The sequence below is a fragment of the Musca vetustissima genome, unplaced genomic scaffold, assembly GCF_032173495.1.
Source record: "Musca vetustissima isolate MV318-11 ecotype Yass unplaced genomic scaffold, APGP_CSIRO_Mvet_v1 utg9771, whole genome shotgun sequence".
Taxonomy (NCBI): domain Eukaryota; kingdom Metazoa; phylum Arthropoda; class Insecta; order Diptera; family Muscidae; genus Musca; species Musca vetustissima.
Window position 1 is genome coordinate 143,281 of NW_026878785.1, and position 22,543 is coordinate 165,823.

At 31.8% G+C, this 22,543-nt stretch overlaps 1 protein-coding gene across 1 annotated transcript; it reads left to right on the forward strand.

The window, feature by feature from the left end:
• Positions 1 to 7,924: 7,924 nt before the first annotated feature.
• On the forward strand, positions 7,925 to 8,829 carry LOC133323556 (uncharacterized). Its single transcript, XM_061532472.1, has 4 exons — positions 7,925 to 7,959; positions 8,020 to 8,278; positions 8,435 to 8,536; positions 8,607 to 8,829. Exons 2-4 carry the CDS (start codon positions 8,036 to 8,038, stop codon positions 8,745 to 8,747), a joined length of 486 nt encoding a protein of 161 aa, XP_061388456.1. The 5' UTR covers positions 7,925 to 7,959; positions 8,020 to 8,035; the 3' UTR covers positions 8,748 to 8,829.
• Positions 8,830 to 22,543: the final 13,714 nt, after the last annotated feature.

Here is a 22,543-nt window from a genome sequence, read left to right on the forward strand (position 1 = left end):
TTTCAAAACTTTATTTACTTTTTATCCAAATGATTATTTCTTTTCGGTTTTCTTCCTCTAAATATCAAAACTTTTCAAATGCGTTCACACATAATTTGTGGTATTTTTTTGTATTAAATTATTTTTCTATTATTTTACTTTTCATTTAAATTTGGTATGGTCTTGACGCTTCACGAAAGACATCCACATTCGAAGAGTTCACGCACTAAACTGAGACCGTTTCGTTATATTTCGGCTACTACTCAATGTTGGCTCTTTGGCAATTCCTTTTTACCGTTGTTTTTCTTTCTGTCTTACTTTGCAACATAATGCCACCCCCAAGACACCCCCTTTCTGGCAGCAAGTGTTATTTTTACGGAGTTTAATTGTTCGGTATCCGGTTTATGTCTTAACTATTCGAAATGCGTTAACAGTTGTTTATTTTGGGATTATCATAAGGCTTAAATACTTTTATATTAGTTAGGTATGTAATTTTGGAATCGTTTGCATTAAATCTTATCTGTTTAGACTATATTTGAGGTTATGAATTCCACACACCATTAAAGGTGTTTACAAGGAGGGAACATCAAAATTAATTTGCAAATTCCATGTGGAATTTTGAAATCAGTACGATTTGAAAATAATCGTACTGAATAATGAAGCCGACGTATTATCTTTGCTCTGCAATCTCATTCACCTAAAACGAGAAAAATGTTGCAAAATTAAATTAATTGTAATAATTTTATTGTATTCATTGAAGAATCACATAAAAGATCTGAATCAGGAAGGATTAATACAGTAATACCTAAATGGTTACCTAAATGGTCGAAATTTTTGCAGTGACGCGCAATTACAATTTTAGAAAATATCACCAAAAATTTCGAAAAAAAATAAAAGGAAATAATTGATGTTATACAAAAAAAAACTATGGACAACTCCGAAATGAGAAATTGGAATGTTTTTAAAAATTGGGTATTCGCGCATCACATACATTCTAATTTTTCACTTCGAATTTTTATAAATCTATATATATAAAAATGGAGCAAGAAAAATGTATACTAACGCAATTAACCCTACGGTCAATAACCAAAAAATTATACGTAGATCAATAACCGTGGTACATTTGTACCCATCCAAAGATAGCTCTGTAATTCATTAAAAAATTGGACTATCGTGAGGTTTTTTGTTTTAAATTAGTCTATACGGACCTGATCTAGATGTAGATCAGACCCCTCTGCAAATTTTTGTAGCCCTAGACAACATGGGGCCATCAGGGCGACTCGTGGAAGTCAGAAACTACCTTGGTTTTCCTTTGGTATACAGGGACATTGGTACAGTCAGTAGTACCGATTTCTCTCACGTCTTCCTTCGGCTGTTTGCAATTGCATTGAGAAGTTGTTTACGAAGAAAATGTTGAGAAAAACATCAAAAAGTCGGGAAATTGGAATAATCGAACGTTGTGTTAGTTACATCGTTTATAACTCAAGAACGTCTATACCGATTTTGACAATTCAAAGGACTTATAAATCGTATGTGGTCAGAATAGGAAAATATGCAAACTAATTGTGAGATTCCGTCAAAACAAATATATTAAGTAATATTTACAATTTCCCAATTTTTGTATGGAGCTTTAAGGGGGGGTCCCCTCCAATTCTCGGGGTCAAAAAAATTTTTGACTTAATTCGAATATATGTACACTAATTCAAGAATGTCCCTACAAAATTTCAAGTGAAAATCTCAAGAACTCTTGAAGCGATATTGTGTCAGCATTGAGAAGGGTTCAAACTTTAAACGCGTTTTCCTCTAAACGAATGTCGGGCACGATAACTCAAAAACTAATAATCTGATCTATTCCAAATTTTTACACGTTTCTCCGTGAGTGTATAGCTATCGTATGAACTAGGATAAAGCCAATCGGTGAAGAACTTCCTTATTTTTAACTTGGTTTGTGGTCAAAAATCGGCGATTTTCCAAAAATATTTTTTTTTAATGTCCGCCATTTTGTTAATTTTAGAGCGAAGTCAATACGAGAGCCAGACATCTTCAAATATATATATGCAAAGTTACATACCTTAACAGGCATTGGTATTGATTTACCAGCCCTTTGAAAATCTTGAAAAATTAAAATCGTGAATGGGTCGGTTCCCTTAATGTTTAAATAAATTTTTGGTTTTTAAGACGTATGTTTTTTTGAGTTAGTAAAAACAAAACTTCTAATTTCATAAAATTTGTGTATGTTCTAATACTAATAATGCGATCATTACAACATTTCACGATTTAGAGTTAAGATATAAAGCAGGCATCATCAACCTTGGCCAAACTCTTCCCCCATAACTGTCAAAAACTATTTATAGAATATATAGCAAACATATAGAAATCTATAACGGCAATCTAAAAACTAATTAACAATTTGTTTAAAAATTATATATACCTATAACTGAGCAGAAACCACTAAATTTATATGCCAAATATAAAATTTTTCGAGTTATATACTGATTTAAAAAAAAAAGTCAAAAGGACAATTCGACATGAGCAAAATGATATTGAAATTAAGAATCCATCAAGAAGGGACAAATAAGATAGTGTAAAAACGTTGGAGCAATAACAAAACATGATCTTCTATTGAACAAATAAAAATAAAAACATTTGGTGAAATAAGTTCTACCAAATTATAAACTTTTATGTGCTTGGGCCTGCATTGGGCTACTAGTTAATACCTTTTATTGACATAAACTTAGTGAATAATGTTTTTTTACCAACCTTATATTAATGCAATATTAACAAGGCAAAACAACGTTTGCCGGGTCAGCTATTTATTAATAAAAATAAAAAAAATCTTCAAAAATAACATTAAGATTATTACAAAAACATTTATTTGTAATATTCGCCCATGTGACATGTTCCGAAAGTTTTTAAATTCCCATACTTTTTTAAATTCCCATGTTGTGCAAAATGGTGTGCTCAATTTCGAGCGAAAGTGCGGCTCGAAAGCATAGCTGTGTTCAATAGGTTACGAAATGTGTTCAATAAAAAAAAATATGTTTCATTGGAATTTGCAATTTGTTTAACAACAAAATTAAGAAAAAATATGCCTGCTGGCTTATTAATTGCCCTGGTTTCTACCAAAAAAAGTCTAATGATACTGGAACGTGTTAAAATAAGCATTTATGGATATTTTGAGAGATGTTGGTCCTTTCATACACAAGTTAAAATTCCTGGCTGTTGGGGGATTTCAAAGGGTAGTGGCAAATGATTTAAAAATAAGTGGCACAACAATGTGTAAAATATTGTGAAAGTCCTAGAAGACAACGTGTATATGATATCCTTCAGCGTTCCACTTGTAGGTGGAACATTTCGTTTTCAATCCACAAGGCTATATGTTAATATCAAATTTGGGAAAATGTTTCACATTACAATATCCTGAATAGATGAATAAACAAACAGATCCTTGTGAAGAATCTAAGGAAAGTTGGAGAACACATACAAAAGATGCTAATATCTACAATATCCTGTAGATATTGGAGAACAATTGAGATGCAATCGGGCGAAATTAAATGTGCTATCTAGATAGATATTTGAACCAATTGAAAAAATCCCATACACATACCATTCTGAAATCAATGAAAAATTACATGTCAAACGGACAGACACACATGGATCTTATTGAACAACCGTTGCATACAATCTTTTTTTCTTGTTATCACTCAATATTCAATTTAATACTCTCTGCCAAATTTCGTTTAAATCGAACAAACATAGGTCCTTCGGTGCACCGTCGAACGAAAATATATATAAAAAATGTATCAAAATCTGAACCGATTTCCACAATCCTTATCAGTCATAATTTTTTCCTCAATTGCATTCGCTATCCAAAATGTTGTCAATGGGACAAATATTGGGAGTTTGGTGTATCATTCCTAAAAAATCGTAAGAAACTATTTATGGGAGGTATATCTAAATCTAAACGGATTTTAACAAAACTTTGCAGACATCAGTCTGGACCTAATTCAGTAATTTGTGCAAAATTTTGTCCCGATCGGACAAATATTGTTAGTTTTGTGCATCATTCACATAAAATCGGACGAAACTATATATGGGAGCTATATCTAATTCTGAATCGATTCCAACAAAACTTAGCATACATAAGAATGGACCTGATTCAATGCGCTGTGCAAAATTTTGTCAAAATCGGACAAATTTTGGGAGTTTGGTGCATCACTCACAAAAAATCGAAGGACACTATATATGGGAGCTATATCTAAACAGCTTTCTTTTTTGATGAGCTCTGCGGTAAACTTTTTTTACTGTAGTCACAGCTTTCTTCAGAGATCTTTTTGATTTATAAGACCCAATTTGAAAATTCGAAGAGATTTTTCCCAGATAAATTCTTCTTTTGACGCTCTCTATCTCTATTCATTTTTCCTACAAACGCGTCATTATCCATCACCTTTTTCTTGTTATCCCGACGTTTCTTATCTCTTTCTTTTTCCAGATGTTTTTTAATTTAGTTGGATCTTTTTTCAACTCAAACCGAAAATTTTGCATTCTATTTTTGAATTCCATAGCAGAAATTGTGATATTGATATTTGAATTTAATTAAAAATTGTCCTCGATTTTTGTGTAACGGGTATGACAGATCTTATGATGCAAGTACTAGCTTAAATATTAAAATGATACTGAAACCTTTTTATTCATTTTATTCAGTATAACTCTGACCTAACATGCGCAAAATATATTATATAAATATCCACATAAAATTATACTTTTTATATATTTACCGTAACGGATGTGACAAACGAGACCTTCGTGGTACAAAGACATTTACGGGCAATAAATATTTCCAATAAATTACGAGTTTGCACTAAACAATATTTAAATATGTTTACTTTCATGTGGCCAAAAGTCAAATATCGTAAAAGCAAAAAAATATGTCGAAAAAAGTGTTGCGAGTTTGTCAATAAATGTAGTGCAGCCAACAATTTCATGATACACCATGGAAATGTATTCTTACTAAAAAATCTGGTCCTAAATTTTATAAACTCTTCGTGGATATTTAAAATTATACTGTTCGTGATATCAGTTATGGTATTTTATTTATTTATTTTTTTATTTATTTTTTTTTCGCTAAAATCTATTATTCATTTTTAAATGAGCTGGGGTAAGTTTACGTGGAATCACCCATATGTGAACCGATTCCAACAAAACTTCGCATACATAAGTATGCGCTGTGCAAAATTTTGTCACAATCGGATAAATTTTGGGTGTTTGGTGCATCATTTACATAAAATTGGACGAAGCTATATATGGGAGCTATATTTAAATCTGAACCGATTTTCCCCAATAGGGTTCGTCCTTGGGCCAAATAAGTGAACTGTGCCAAATTTCATCCAAATCGGATCGTAAACACGACCTGTACTTTGTTCACAAAAATACATGGACGGACGGACGGACAGACTCAGAATGTGATTCTAAGCATAATATTTATACCACAGTGGATAATGACTAAACAAAAAACATTAAAATTTATAAAATTTAAATTAAAACAAAACAAGAGTTAGACATTTTCTGTGTAGTTAAATTTTTCTGTATAAAACAGACAAAGAAACAAAATTTGAAAACTTAAAACAATTTAAATTTTTGAATTGTTTATAACTTAATTAAAAATTGACATTAACTCTTACAATACAAAAAAATACATGCATAACATGCATTACTAAAAAATTATTAATTTTTTCATTAGTTTCCAACAACAACAAAATAACAACTATATATTAAATAAACATTTTTTTCTGTATCTATCATAAAACAACAGCAACAACAATAATAATATTAAATAAATAAAGAAATTATTAAAAACAAAAAAATATGCAAATGACATAGAAAAGTTGAGAGAATAATTTTTATTACACTCTGAAGGGCTGGCTAGTAGCTTTCCCAAAAATTCCACTGCATTTCAGATACGATAATATCGTCGATATACGATACCGACGATTTTTTCATTTTTTTCCTATAAAATTCATAAACAATTTTATCGAAAATGTTGGATAAGGTTGGTGTCTTGACTATAATTACGGATAATAAAAATTTTCGCGGAAAATTTTTTTATCCGTGAACAAAAAACATTGTTTTTTTGTTTTTCCATCCAATTTTCGCGGAAATCAATCAACAAAATCAAAAAAATAATCAAAAATCATTAATTTTGGAAAAAATTTTGATGAAAATTAATAGTATAACAGTTTTATAACAGTATAACAGTTAACGGTGCTATAATTGTGAAAGTGTCATAAACTGTTATACGCTTAGCGATTCACATGTATGTAATAAATAAAGATTTGTAGTAGAACTGGTTTGTGTGTCCATTACTAAATCGCCAATACACCAACCCAACAATACGATGCAAAAACATAGAAGCATATTGAAATCCACATTTGTCAATAGATGGCGTTTGCTATGAGGTTTTCCCTCTTTATGTACTGGCCGTCTTCCGACTGCGACACCGCAAATTGCACTGTGACCATTTCAGCATTTTTACACCTAATTGAGCATTTAATTTTGTCATTTAGCCGCAAAATTTTCTTTTAGCATTTTTTTAAAACTTTTTTAACTTACTACGCTAGCATTATTTCCTTCACAAAATTTCTGGTACGTTTACATTGTACCAGATTTGGTTAACCCAGCGGTTAAATTGTCAATTCCATTGTATATATATAAATCCTCAGTTAAAAGTTCTAATGTAAATGCCTTTTTATAGATTTTACAATAACCTAACTATATTTATTGTCTTCCACCTTAAAAAGTTTACAAATTCGATTTAAAAGGGAAATACTTGTTAGCTAACTCAATTCATTTGTATATGACAAACATTTAACAATGACAAACATTTATGTCTGCTTTTCCACAGGCAGATTTTTATTTGGCAAATACTGAGTTTGTAGGCGAGAGGGGTGCGAGGAAGAAAAACAAAAATTTGCCTGTTCAGAATTTGCCGCACACGCAAATTCTGCTTTGCTCTGTTCGTTGAAAACAATTTTGTTGACATTTCCTTTTGAACCTATTCGCTTTACTGACACACGGCCGGCTTTTGTTTACAAACCTGTTGTTTTAATTTGTGCAAGTGAAATTTAATTTTTTATATTTGCAATTTATATAATAAAATATATAAAAAATAAATAAAATATTAAAAAATCTTTAAAATGCAAACACTTTTGACGTTTTTTTTCTTTCTTTTGTACTTTGGTTCGCAAATTTGGCAAAGAAAAATTTGGTAATGGAAAAGCAAGCGAAAATTTCAAAAGAGAAAACAAAACATTTGCCAAATAAAAATCTGCCTGTGGAAAAGCAGACTAAGTAGTGTTTAAAATAAATCTGGCATCACCGCTATTGAGTTTGATACCTAAAATTGATTTAAAGAAAAAAATGTGAATAACAAACAAGTGAAAAAGATGTTAAAATTTATTTTCACCATAGACACGCGTGGTATGATTTTGGGAAGTATGGGTAAAATTATATATATATTAAAATATATATATAATATCCAAAATACTAAATTTGGTTGAAAAACGTGCTCAAACTCCCCACAGTACCGAATATGTGTCTGGGTACCCCTTTATGGGACGACTCGTAAACGTGGACCAATATTGATCATTGTAAGAAGATTTGTCACACAATGAAAAACTAAGGTATCAAACTACAGCCTTTAAGGCTGGCAAACCTGTGAAATATTTGGTCTGTTCCCTCACTGCAAGAATATATTTTTTCAAAATAAAACTTTTTTCCATAAAATAATATTAAAATAATATTTATATTGTTGTTCATTTTAAACTCAACAGATGGCGCTACTTTACTGAAACTCTATGAGTTAACTTGAAAATATATCCATTCTATTACAAAAAACAAAATCAACCCTGCCTATAGATTTGACATTTGACACAGTACGAACAGCTGTTTCTGATAGCTGTCATTCCATTGGTGAGGTTGGTAGTCTGGTTGTTTTTCTCCCGAAAAAATTAGAAACTTACATTTGTTTTATTTTCCCCAGAGAATATTGCAAACAAACATGGCTTCGGAAACAGGTGGAGTGAAACCTATGACCATCGCCGGCCGTATGGTCCGTGAACGCGAGCGTTTGGTTGGCATGAGCGACCAAGAACGCGCCTGGCGTAAGCAATGGCTCAAAGATTTGGAATTGCACCATGGACCACGTCAAGTTCCAGCCTTGGAAAAGGAATTAATGAATCCCATTAAGCGTGCCTACAGAGCACCTTTGGATGCAGTTCACAAAGCTTTGACTCCTGTTTTGGTATGTTGTGTTAATGCATTTAATTTGTAGTCGTCCTCTTCTGTCAAATGATATAGAATTATGTAATGCGTTTGCAACCCAAATTATTTTGGATATTTATTGGCATTTGTTTGGAAAACTGAAAAACTAATCTTATTTTGAAATATTTCCATTCAGGGATTCCAACGTGCCTGGACTATTCGCTTCTGGACCGGCAAAGTTGCTCTTTTCTCAACATTTGTCTTGGCCGCCCATTACTATTTCAAATACAATCGCAATGTAAGTATAGCAACAACAACAAACGAAGAGGTGTGTTTGTAATTGTTTGCCTTTTATACAACTTAATTAGGATTGGACTCGTAAAGGTGGCTGGCGCGTAATTACATCCCGCAAAGCTTGCAATCCCGGCGATGAAGGTTTTCCCAGGCTGTCCGATAGAACACAGCCTTCTGATTATGCTGCCCGCGGATTTAAACAATCGCCCATATAAAATGTGTTTAAAATGCTTTTATGTGCCGTGTAAATGCTTGGCATTTTCCTCAAAATTATAAACAAAAACATTTTATTTATAAGTGAATAGAGAATTATTTCAATACAGAACGGTTAATGAAAAATACCATAAATCGAACATTTCTTCTGCAATTTTTTTTCTCAAATAATGCCGTGAGTTTTATGCTGATCTAAGTTAAAAATATTTAACCTTTTTTTTTGTTATTTTTTCACCTACTTCATTTCTGGGTAATTATTACAATTTCTTTTACGCTGAACATTTCTCTGTCTTTTGTAATTCAGTTCATACTAAGTAGACGTTGGAAATTGTTGTTATTCGCATAACGTGAAAGTATTACATTAACGGTTGTTGTTGTGTTTCAATGACTAGACCCCATGTTTAAACAAAAATCCGATTTGATAACAGTGAAAACATATATTTAAGTGCATTAATGCTAAATATATATTTTTGTTGAACATAATATTACAAATGATTTAAAATCAGTGGTATTACATACTAAACATTTGAATTGACAATGTGTTTATGTAGCTTATCGCATTATTATCGACAACAAATACGCAACGAAACGACGAATTCGGAATCTGTGCCGTTTTATCTATTCTTAAGTAATTCTAATTTGTTACAATTTTTTGTGCAGATCAATAGCATTTTGAAATGTTTATTTTTTAGACAAGAGCAAGCGTGAAAAAATGATTTTAGAATACATACACCATTAAAATTTGGGGTACAAATTAAGCGTACATCAGCGTAATTAGAAACTGAAATTACAAGATTTTTATGGCAACTTAATGAAAGAAGTAAAAAATTAAAATACTATAGCTCGTATTAGCATTTCTTTGTGTGTTCAACGTAATAAGAAACTGGCTTGATGGTGCCATTATTCCAAGGTAGACTATATCTGGTGAATAAAATTTGTTCTTGTAGAGCCCATCTTCCACCAAAGCAATTTAAATTTTTTGTATTTGTCATTCCGTTTATAGCACCCCGAAATCAGAGTGTAAATATTAAATATCTCCATTTAACTCTACGATCCAAATTTAAATATTTATTTTTAAATATCCAAATTTAAAATTTAAATATTTCCAAAAGAATTTTATGTAATAAGGACAGTTTGTTTTATAGGGTAAGTACCAGTTGACGCATTTTATGGATGTTTTTGTTGTTGTAAGAGTTTGGCTGTCTAGTTTTCCCTGAAATAATTCAACGCTGTTTATTTGAACATGTGTACTATAGGTTTGGGGATGCGGGGTTGAATGTGAATGATGTATGTGTGGGAGGATGTGGTAAATTGAGTTTGGTTATTGTATTATGTGTGGATTGAAGGGATTGATGGGAAGGGTGATAAAATGTTATGTTGGGAGCTGCAATAAATTCGCCACTTCTCAGCCACAGATCAATCGGACGAAGATCCGTGGGCTGGAGTGGGCATGAATATAGATGACCTGTATCATGCGGGCCCTGCCTGCAAGTGGGATAAATAAATGTCTTCGACCCCTGTGACACTCGCTTGATACACATTCAGGTTAACTGACCATCCTGACCGAAGCTACGCTAATATGGTTCTGGCCAGAGATGGCTTTGAGCACCTTGTCTCGCTTCTGGACTTTTATTTTATTTTTCCACTACATCTACTCCAGAGGCAATGATCGAGCAGTCGAGTGCCTTATTTTATCTACACTGTATCGAAGTTCATATTTTGGATGCATAGAAGAGCTGAAGCTAGTTTTAATATGGAGATGGAAGCTGATGGGAGTCTTTGTAGACGAGTTGGAGTTTTTTATAGACAAAAGTCTTTATATATACGGGATGAAGGCAGCCGAGCTGTCCTTATAGACGAACTGAAGTGAATCTTTAAAGACGAGCTGATGCGAGTCTTTATAGAAGAGTTGAATGGAGTTTCTGTAGACGAGCTGAAGGGAGTTTATAGTCAAACTAAAACGAGTCCTTATACGAACTGAATGTCTTCTTCTGTGGGGAGTATAAGGTATTTGTCAACGAAATAAAGAGAGTCTTTTGTATACAGAATATAGTCTTTACAGACGATCTGAAGGGAGTTATTATAATTCAAATAAAGCTGGTGGTATTTATTTACGATCTGAATGTAGTCATCGTTTGTAGGCAGTATCATCGTATCTATATACAGGGTGAATGGAGTCTTTATAGACGAGCTGAAGGGAGTCTTTATATACGAGTTAAATGGAAGTTTTTATAGACGAGCTGAAGGAAGACTTTATATACCAGCTGAAGTCTTTATAGGCGAGCTGAAGTAAAATGAGTTTTTGTAGATGAACTGCAGAGATTTATATAAATTAAAACAAGTATCTGTATACAAACTGAATGTAGTATCCTTCAGTAGGGAGTATAAAGTATTTATCGACGAAATAATGAGATGAAAGAAGAGCTGTAGTGAGTCTTTATAGGAGAGCTGTAGTGAGCGATTGTGGCGAGATTTTAAGATAGAATGTCAAAATTTATCTATTTCATTGACTGTCAAATATTAACCGATCATCATGAAAACATACCTACTTATTCGTTGGCCAGATTTTAAGATACGATGTAAAAATTTATTTATTTCATTAGCTGTCAAATATAAACCGATCATCATGAAAACATACCTACTTATTCGTTGGCTGATGCCCTTCTACGTATAACTTCGTGGTTTTCAGGGTGAAGTCTTCTTAGGCAGGAACCGAATCTACATTCAAAATATCCAGAATTCAACAATGGAAATTATTGAAAGATGTCGACACAGAAAATTTGTTTTCTGAAGATAATTGTTTTCAATCGACATTTAAGTCGGGTCGTGATAATTAGATTAAAATTATAATGGACCGACGGACACATGACTAGGAACGATTCTGATAGTTGAGAGATGATAAACGATATACAAAAAGGATATAGAATCAATATATCGTGCAGCTGCAAACTCTTGTGGCAACATATGCTTATAACATAGAGGTGTAGGGCATAAAAACATTTGGTTCTAATTGGTTCAAGGTTTATTCCAAGGTAAGGTTAACAGGCATGCGAATTCATGCCTTAGTCTTCTCTTCTCGCGAAATACCTACCAGAACAGGATAAAAACCCAAAATATCTTTCAGGAAAACGTAATGATAGTAATGTGCACATATATATTGGTTCGAATCATTGCCCAAATATCAGGTCATCCAAAAGGCGAATTCGTTCAAAAGTACAACACTGCACCTACATATATTGTCAAAAGACCCGGCACACGTTGTTTTGCCTTATCAGAATTGCATCAATATAGAGTTGGTAAAATTTGACGAATTCATGGAAAATATATTTCACAAACTATTTACCAAACAATCACAAACTATTTACCACAGTTAAAAAATGCATAACATTTTCCTCATGACGGTAAACCTTCATTTTCTGATACTCCATTATATTAAGTAATACAGTAGATATCGGATATAAGAAACTCAAAAAAATCCGGAGATTTATTTTTTATATGCGTTTTTTCTTATATGGAATTATAGGATATAAGAAAGTATAAGCTCGGTGTTTTTGATAATCTTTCTTATATGCGATTTTTTCTTATATGAGATGTGCTTATATCCGATATCTACTGTATTGTTGTTGTTTAATATTAAATTATATCACCAAACATTTTTCAGGAGAAGGTCAAGTTTTGATCTAACTACTCTTATCTCAAAATATAATTAAGTATTTTCATATTTTCCTATTTTGTGATCAAGATACGAAGATAAGAAAAATTTCAATAATACCTTCCATAACTAGCTAAATTGTAGAGGTATTGAGCGAATATTGAATATTTTTTATGGACCTAACAACGTATGTATATGTATTGACATTTTGTCACAAATAAAGCTGGTTTTGTTTCCTATTTAGAAGACGATCAAGTTTTAGACAATGATTCAGATATCGTGTGGATATATGCCATGAGTTGGTTTTATAACGTTGGCTCACCATTATTTGGCGTTTTTAAACCTCTTTATCCATATGCATATTTTGGCATGGTCCGGTTTTAGGTACTTTGAAAGTAGTAACAAATACTCTATAAATTGCCTCTAATTCGGTATTTCATTGTCGGTATAGTATCACTTTATGGTATATGGCCCACATTGTCTACCATTGCAAATCGGTACACCCGTTCCTTAAAGATACGTTTTTTTTCTCAAAATTTTCATTCATAAAATCCTTCCCACTTCAATTACAGATAACTGAAAAAATTGGATTCAAATAGGACCCATCATATCATCTTACATAATTTTTGTAAGTTGATTCAAATTAATTCTATTTACTAACTTATAAATTATACTTTTTTCGCCTGACTCCCACACGCTTTTCACGAAAACAGGTTATGTATGAATCGGTGTCGGAATACTTAACGTCGGCACACGTCGATTAAGTACCCAATCTTTAATCGGGCTATATATCGTACCATATATCGGACGAACTTAAAATTAAACAGAAGCACTCATCACGTCCATAGAGAATACAAAAGGTTTGGTCAAAATCGGTGCAGTAGTTCTTGAGTTACGGTGCAAAAACAGAAAAATACTAAATATTGCGATTACGAACATGCACGTAATTTATATATATATATATATATATAGATTTTTATTCCTTTAAATGAATTTTTAATTCGAGTTTTTGTTAATTTGTATAAATATTTGTTGAAAATTTTCTGTCCCATTATTATCTCTACTTTTTATACAAAGGCTGAATTTTGCCTATTTTGGGTTTACAGTACAAATTTTTGCCAATTGAAATAGATTTTACAGATTTTTTTTTTATTTTTTCATCAGAAAATAATTTATCGGACTTAATTTGCTATCACGTAGTTGTTTTTTGTAAGCAGTATGTCAGGGAGTAATTTAAAAAGAAAAATAAAAGGAGTAATAAATTACTCATATTTTTTGCAGAAATGGGTTCCATTAAGCTATTATATGTTGACTAGCAAAGTGCCCGCTACTTTGTAAGCGGAAAGGGAATAAAAAAATCATATGGAAATCGTGAATACTGTATAATTTCTTGTACTATAGTTCTGCATTCCACCTCTTTTCCTACATCTAATATCAAATTTATTACAATTAAGTACTCTTCATACACATCAGCACTATTTTCCAAAATCTCTTTCTTATTTCCATTATATAGATTAAAAATAGATCAGAATTCCAATTAAATACTTTAGCACATTCAGTTCCATTTATAACTTTTCGAACACATAAGTACACACAAAATTTAGTACCACTTACCGAATTGTAGGTTTCCAGCTCTCTCCAAATTGAAAGTGTTCCAAATTTAATGAATTTTCTATTTACTATTCGTACAAATAAATTCGAGTTTCCAAAGTTGTCTCCGTAGCTCACTACTACACTTCAACAGTAATCTGAATTCTAAATCTCAGGAATCATACAAATCCAAATCGTTTCAAATTTAGTACCATTTAGTACTTTTTATACCCATAAAAAAGAATTTCTAAAGCTACATCAATCCTAAACGGCATATACATTAGAACTTTTTATCGGGTTAACCACTTTATGAGGATTTATTTGGCAATGCAAAGGAATTCATAATTGAAACCCACTGGGTTAACGAAATCCGGTTAAATGTAAACGTACTGCTACATTCTAACAGTAATCTTAATTCCACCAAAGTCCATATTGTACCAAATTTAGTTTTTTTGGTACTCATAAGTACATATTGCCAAATGTAAATCAATTCTGCTTTTAAATAGTAATTGTAATTGCAAATTTAAGAATTTCAGCTCTGTCTGTTCATTAAAGACCAAATTATACCATATTTGATACCATTCTCTACTTTTCGTACCCATATTCCAAACCTATCTCAATATTTCAAACCTGCTTTCAAATAGTAATCGTAAGTCCAAAATTAAGAATTCCAGCTCTATATGTTCACTAAATTGTATCAGATTTGGTACCATTCTGTACTTTTCGTACACTCCCACAGTATCCTAAGTTGCAACTTTCAGGATTCGAGTTCTACCCGTTCACCAAACCCGTGCTTTTCGTAGCCAAAGTACGACAACAGTAATTTTATTCATAGTTTCTATAATACCAGCCCTACCCGTTCACATAGATCTCAATTTTACCATATTTAGTACTATTTAGTACTTTCCTTACTTATGAGTTCGAATTTCCAACAATGTCTCAATCCTGTCCCATAACAGTAATTTTATTGTTCTCCATCTCTATCCTTTCCCTCAAATCTTAATTGTACTAAACATAGTACCATTTAGTACTTCCTATTCTCCAACCTTACTACTCTCCCTTCCTATTCTCCAACCTTAATTTTAATTTCAAATTTTAGGATTTCCGCTCAAAGACATCGAATTGAACCATATTTAATACCATTAATTGTTCATAAGTACGAAATTCCAAAACTACCTTAATTCTGTAATTTTCCTTCCAATATTAAGTTTTTCATCTCTATCCGTTAACTCTAATCCAAATTGTACCAAATTTTGTACCATTTAGTACACATAATGAATAGTTCGCAAAAACAATTTGCAAACTATTTGGTACCATTTAGTACTTTTCGTTTCTATAATTAAGAATTTCCTAAACTACTTCAATCCTACACTCCAACAGGAATTTTAATTCCAAAATTCTGGAGTCCAGTTCTATCCGTCCTCAAATAATCAAGTTGTACCAAATATAGTACAATTTAGTACACATAAGTACTATGCTTCCATATCTCAATTCTATATTCCAACAACAACCATTATTCCAAAGTTTAGGTTTCCAGCTCTCTCCGTTCACCCAAATCCAAATTGTACCAAATCTAGTGCCGTTTAGTACATTTCGTACACATAAATACAAATTTGCAAAGATATCTCTATAGCTCAATCTTCAACCGTAATCTTAATTTCAAATTTCAGCAAAATCCAAGTTGTACTAAATTTGGTACCATATAGTACTTTTCGTACCAATAAGTAACAACCTCAATCCTACATTCAACAGTCATTTTTTCACAATTTGAAGACTCCAGCTTTATCTGTTCACCTAAATCCAACTTGCACCAAATATAGTACTATTTAGTACTTTTCGTACACATAAGTACGACTTTTAAAGCTACTTCAAACTTGTGCTCCAATAGTATTCCTGATTCCGATTTTCCGGATTCCATCTCTATACACTGAACTAAATGCAAATGGTACCAAATTTAGTACCATTTTGTACTTTTATAACATAAGTACGAATTTCTTAAAGCATTTCCATACATCAACACCACTTCCAACCTGTATTCCATATAAAATTTCAAGATTCTAGCTATATATGTTCAATATGTTAAATATATATACAACTAGCGGGCCCGGCAAACGTTGTCTTGCCTAGCAATATTTTTGATTTACAATTCCCGGAATTTTAGATTTGTTTTTAAACCCTCCACCATAAGGTAGAGTGTACAGACTTTTGTAATTTTTTTTTCTATTTTTGCATTCTAAAGTTTATGTTAATATAAATTTATTGATATTCGAATTCGTGGAAAAAATTATTTTTACTAAATTTAAATGCGCATATAAGTTTGACCTTCGGATTTAATTACATTTTCCCAATATATTTATAAGACTTCCTCATAACTGTAGCCCAATATTAAGATAGCTTTTAAACCCTCCACTATAAGAGATAGCTTTGAAATTTGGTATTGAAAATCTTCCATATTGGTTCTCTTTTAAGGGTAGCCCCCATAAAACGGCATTTTGTAATATGAGGAAATTTTGACGATTTTTAAACAGAATTGGAAGCTTGAGCAATTTGCCCAAGCTTCCCAAAAGCCTCCACATTATACGATCCTTTGGGGATTTAGACATGTTATTCAACCAAATCAACTGTAGTTCGTTGTTTGGTTGTTTTATTTGTGGGGTAGCCCCTATATAAAGGTACATACAATATTCGGTATTTTGGGGACTTTCGTCACGCTTTCAAGCAAATTGGTTGTAATTTTATATTTTAGATCATCATTGAGTAAAATTATCAATATTGGTCCAAGTTTCCGGGTAACACCCATAAAATGGTATTAGCCGCAATATGTCATTCCGGTATATTGGGGATTAAGACACATTTTTGAAAAAAATCTCTATTCAGGTCAAAGTATTGATATAGCTCCCATTTTCGGTATTTTAAATAAAGACCGAATTTTCTCAATGAGTTGGCTATAATTAGGCATAACGGATTCCAGTGAATAAATAACATCATCCCAGAAATTATTTACTATACCTTAACGTTAAAAAACGCCATAAATATTTCGCGTTTAATTTTTCGGTATGTTTAAGTTCTTACCCCCATTTTTACAATTTGCAATTTTATAGCCACATGTTCAACCTGAATAGGTGACATCATGAGATTCTTTGTTATAATAAATATTTCTCTTTCCTGTTGAGCTTAATGATAGATTTTTGCAAAGAAAATATCTTGTATATTAGTTTTTTTTCGTTGATACTAATTTTTTGTGTCGGACATATGTCTAGTTATGGTCAAGGACAATGCCTATAATTTTCCGTGATGATCAGATAATAATATTGGAATGAAATGGACCGAAAACTTAATTTTTTTTGTGTTTTTTTTAAGTCGATCTACAGGCCACAATTGAAAGCTCAACAACACAACATAACACAAATTCAGAGTCCAAGCTCTGAATATAGAACCATAGAAAGTTAGATTTTCGTCGAAGTTGTGTAGGGTATCTTATGGTCGGCCCCGTCCGACTATACTGCTCCGCTCACTGGTTTATATATAGATGATGTTGATATGAAGATAAATATCATCAGTTCTATGAGCAAATATGGACATTCTAATACAAAAATTGGAAAATTAATAAATCATTTAGAGTGAAAAATTGTGGTGTAAAACCACCAACAAAGGACAATTCCTTTAAGATATAAAGGACGATATAAAGGAAACCAGCTAAAAATCGATATTCCAACAACAAAATTAAGCAAATGTTTAGCTATATGTTAGTGGAATTCGATTAATGCATATATCTTGGAAAATAAATTGCAAACTGTTATAGTTGTAATATACACGAAAAATGTATAAAAACATGTGGTAAGATCGATTTCAAAGTAATCTACAACTTCTTTTAAAATAACTTTGGGTTGTTTGCACTACAAAACTTCAACAGTGGATTCCTCATCATGAATATTATTATGACATTCTTCAACAGATTTGTCCGAAACTACATCCTCCAAAATATATGCAACATTTAGCATTCCATAGCATAGTCATCATAATGCTGATATTCTGAGGAAAACGGCCAGCCACCACCGCATTTCATTAAACCATATACCATTACACGAATTTGAAGCTTCTTAAATTTTAGAACTAATTTTTTATTATTTTGTAAACTGTTGATTTGTCTACTTTGTATTTGGCGCTCAATAGTCCACATTTCAATCCATTTTCTTCATAGTTTTAATAATTTAAATTCACCATACTACCATTTTCGCAACTTCTATGAATTTAGCAATTTTTGACATTTGCATTTCTGCTAAATGTCATGCCAGTTTAAAATATATATAAAAGAGGGTGGACTATATAAAATTTGTTTCTATGCAATGTTAGTTTTCCATGCACAGAAAATGTGGACTAAAGAACAAATAATTTGTATGAATTTGGAAATATATTGCCTTTTTCTCCTAACCTTTTCACGTCTATCAGTGTCATAGACGAAAAATTAATCCATGGACGTGAAGGAGTTTGGTTTTATTTTTGATCACAGAATATAGGGGAGAGGGGGCTCCTTTTGATCGGGGGCACCTTTGAACAGCGCTCATAAAACCTTGGTTTAAATTTGTTCCGACCCGCTTCCACATTTTTGTATATGGCAATCTTGTTCTTTATCTGCGTAAACCACTTAGGCTAGCTTTTTCAGTTGTCGACAAATTGTACATGGGTGACCATGTTTTCGCAGTGTAATTGTAAACTTTTATTCTTTTGGTTGTAAGGGCGCAGGAAGAATTCTGTGAATGTTTTTTTTCGTTAAACAAATTTTTTGCATTCCAATAATCATTTCAAACATAACTAATGTAGTTTCTTTCATATATATTTATTACAAAAAAGTTATTTTACATTTCCGTAAAATGCCACGGGTGGGGCACCTTTGAACTTGTCCATTAAATTCGGGTAAAAAGCGGAGTTTTTAACTTTTGGCTTCGATTTCTCAAAATTTCAAAGGTGCCCCCCTGGGGGGGGCAGTTTTGAACACTTTGACTTCCTCCCTTAAAACAGCAATATAATATTTATATAAAGCTTAAATTATGTCATATGTATATTCATTGTAAAGGATACATATGTACCTATTAGTTAAAATTTATAAGAAACCAAAAATTATAAAATAAAAAATTTTATGAGGCTTGAAAGAAAAAAGTGTTCAAAGGTGCCCCCTTCTCCCCCATTGAAAATGGCAAACTGATTTTTCTGGAAGTGCTGGAATGGTTAATTGTTGCCGGAATGAGGAAAAACTATTCTTTGAAAACATGAATCGGAATCTATGAAAAAAACCAACAGGAAGCAAAAGGTTTTAGAAAAGGTGCGAATTTTATTGAACGAAATTCGGTTCAATAATTTGGGGCAGGATCTTACCAAATAACATGTGTGTTTGCTGGTTATAAAAGAAGTGATTTTGTTTACAAAAGAGAAAAAAGAAACAAACAGTGAAACAGCAAACATTTGCATTTAGTACCAAGAGAGACATGCAAATTTAGGCGATTGAAAGAAACATTGAAACTAGAAGAATTCCAATTTTTCTTATTTGAAATAATTTGATCCAATTTTAACAATCTTTCCATATGGCTCCTAAAATAAATATATTTGAAATAGATTTTACTATTGCATATAACCAGTAATGAATTATTAATACTAAATCAGTCATTAAATAATTTGATGAAATCTGACGTATGAACAACATTTGAGAACTACGAGAGCGATGTGTCAATTTGCATGAAAACAGGTGAAAATATATGTATATTGGGTTTAAATCTGAGCCGGTTTCAACAAAACTTAATACAATAAACCGCGGATATAAGAAATCGAGAAAATTTGTTCTTATAAGCGGGTTTTTCTTATATTGATGTATTTTATATAACAAACTATTTTCATTTATGGGTGAAACTTGTTCTTATATCCATGTTTTTCTTATATAAGATGTTCTAATATCCGTGGTCTACTGTATTTGTAGACATTGTACAAAATTTCATCGCTATCAGACAAACTTTTGGTCCTTGGTGTACTATCATGAAATAGGGTAAAAAAACGGCAGCGCCAAATTTTATCTCATTCAAATAATAAATACAGACAAACATACATAAATCGTTGAAAAAGTCAGTTTATGTATATTTTTAAATGCAACAATGTTCTTAATTGTTTCCCTTTGAATGTTACAAACATATGCACAAATACTTAATTCTGAATTCTTATTCTGGACATCAATTCACAGTGAATTTTTTCGCTCTTCCCTTTATAGGTATTCTGAACCAGAACTCGTAGCGAATTTATTCGCATTTTCAATTTTCCCTTATTCTGAATCATGTTCAAAAGCGACAAAATCAACATTGGGGAAAATTTAGTTATTCAGGATTACAGGGAGAGGGAGAATGTGATGACATTTTGTGCGAAATAAATTAATATAGTATTAAATATTTGTATGAAAAATATTTACACAATACTCGATTTTGAATATTAACTCAAAAACATCAAATAAAATACCATTGGAAATTATATTAATAACGACCAACTCAACCAAATATTACCACGGAATGTTTAAAGGCAGAACAAAATATATTAAAAATTTGGAAAAAAACTTGTAACCAAATTTGCCTGATGAGCCGCTTTATAGTGAAAAACTCAAATAAAAAATGTGAACGAAGAATAATAAACCTACAAAAAATATTTTTTCTTTCAAGTTTATAGTGTGTGTGCATGATTTGAAGGAAAAAATGAAAGAGGAGGAGCATATCACAAAATGATTGACCAATTTAAGGATTTTGGGAGATAAAATATCAAAATTAAATAAAATCGCAGATTTCTTCCCATTATTCGTTGTATCTTTGACATCGTTCAAGGCGGTTTTTTCCATCGTAAAAAAATGTTCTTTTATTTGTAATATGTTGTAGTTGTTGCACCAAATTGCATCAAACTTTAATTTATTTTATTTTAATTACAAATCGGTTTTAGCGCGAATTCTTGATATTTTACATTTATCTATGTATATATATAAAAGAGTTGCGTTGACTGAACATCAACGCCCTGACGAAACGGCTAAAGCTAGAAACTTGAAATTTGGCATGTAGGTCGGGTTTGAGGTGTGATAAGGCGGGGTTTTTGGAAAGTCGTACTAAAAACTTTTTGCGCGGAAATGGTTAGACGTGAAAGTCTGAAATTTGGTACATAGCTTTGTCTATGACGAGCAAAGTGGAATGTGTGAAAAAAAAATTTTGGAATTTAGTACTAAAAAGTACTAAATATTTTATTTAATGGAATCGGTAGAGATAGATATCTGAAACTTGGTATGTAGCTTAAGATATTAAAAATAGGATACGGTGCAAAAATATTTGTGGAAATTAGTACTAAAATGTAAATACTAAAAAGTACTAAAAACTGTATTAAGCCTGAACGGTTGGAAGTAAACCTCTGAAATTTGGTTTGCAGATTTGTCTACGATAAAGGAAATGGTATGTGCGAAAAAATTTTGGAAATTAGTACTAAAGGTACTAAAAAGTACTAAATATTATATTACAAAGGAACAGATAGGGATATATATCTGAAACTTGGGGTGTAGCTTAAGAAATTACAAATAAAATGTTGTGCAAACATATTTTTTTGGAAATTAATGCTAAAATGGTGCTAAAAAGTACTAAAAACTTTATTACGCCAGAACGCTAGAACTCTGAAACTTGGTACGCAGCATCGCCTACGACGATCGATCGATTTAACCCTACGGTCAATAACCAAAAAAGTATACGTAGATCAATAACCGTGGTACATTTGTACCCATCCAAAGATAGCTCTGTAACTCATTAAAAAATTGGATTATCGTGAGGTTTTTTGTTTTAAATTAGTCTATACGGATCTGATCTAGATGTAGGAACTCAAAATTATATATACATTAAAATAATATATATTTAAATCCATGCTTAAATGATAATCTATCTAAAACAATCATAGTAAATTCGTTATAGCTTTCGAATGGGTTAAGCTTTTTTAGTTATTTTTTTATTGAGATCTTATTTAGGTGTTCCGCAACCCCTCTGCAAATGTTTGTGGCCCTAGATAATATGGGGCCATCAGGGCGACTCGTGGAAATCAGAAACTACCCAGGTTTTCCCTTGGTATACATGGACTAAAACAATTATTATTGCCAATTATTCACATTTTATGAGTTCAGAGATTGTGATTGGCCAATTTTTACATTATTTAATACTTTAAAACGTTACTTAATGATGGTTAATAGATGTACGCCAATTTAGGATTGTCATAATTCAGACTAATTCTATTATAGAAAAAGTTTCAGGCCCAATACGGACAATAATGGAAAATTACGGACAATAATCATTGTTTTTGTCCCTGTATACTAAGGGAAAACCAGGGTAGTTTCTGACTTCCATGAGTCGCCCTGATGGCCCCATGTTGTCTAGGGCCACAAAAATTTGCAGAGGGGTTGAGGAACACCTAAATAAGATCCCAATAAAAAAAATAACTAAAAACGCTTAACCCATTCGAAAGCTATAACGAATTTACTATGATTGTTTTACATAGATTATCATTTAA

Bases quoted from the DNA above. Each gene is read 5' to 3' on its own strand.
- LOC133323556 (XM_061532472.1), top strand. From the start codon at position 8,036: ATGGCTTCGGAAACAGGTGGAGTGAAACCTATGACCATCGCCGGCCGT. The intron at 8,279-8,434 runs GTATGTTGTGTT...ATTTCCATTCAG, and splicing joins AAGCTTTGACTCCTGTTTTG to GGATTCCAACGTGCCTGGAC. The intron at 8,537-8,606 runs GTAAGTATAGCA...CAACTTAATTAG, and splicing joins ATTTCAAATACAATCGCAAT to GATTGGACTCGTAAAGGTGG.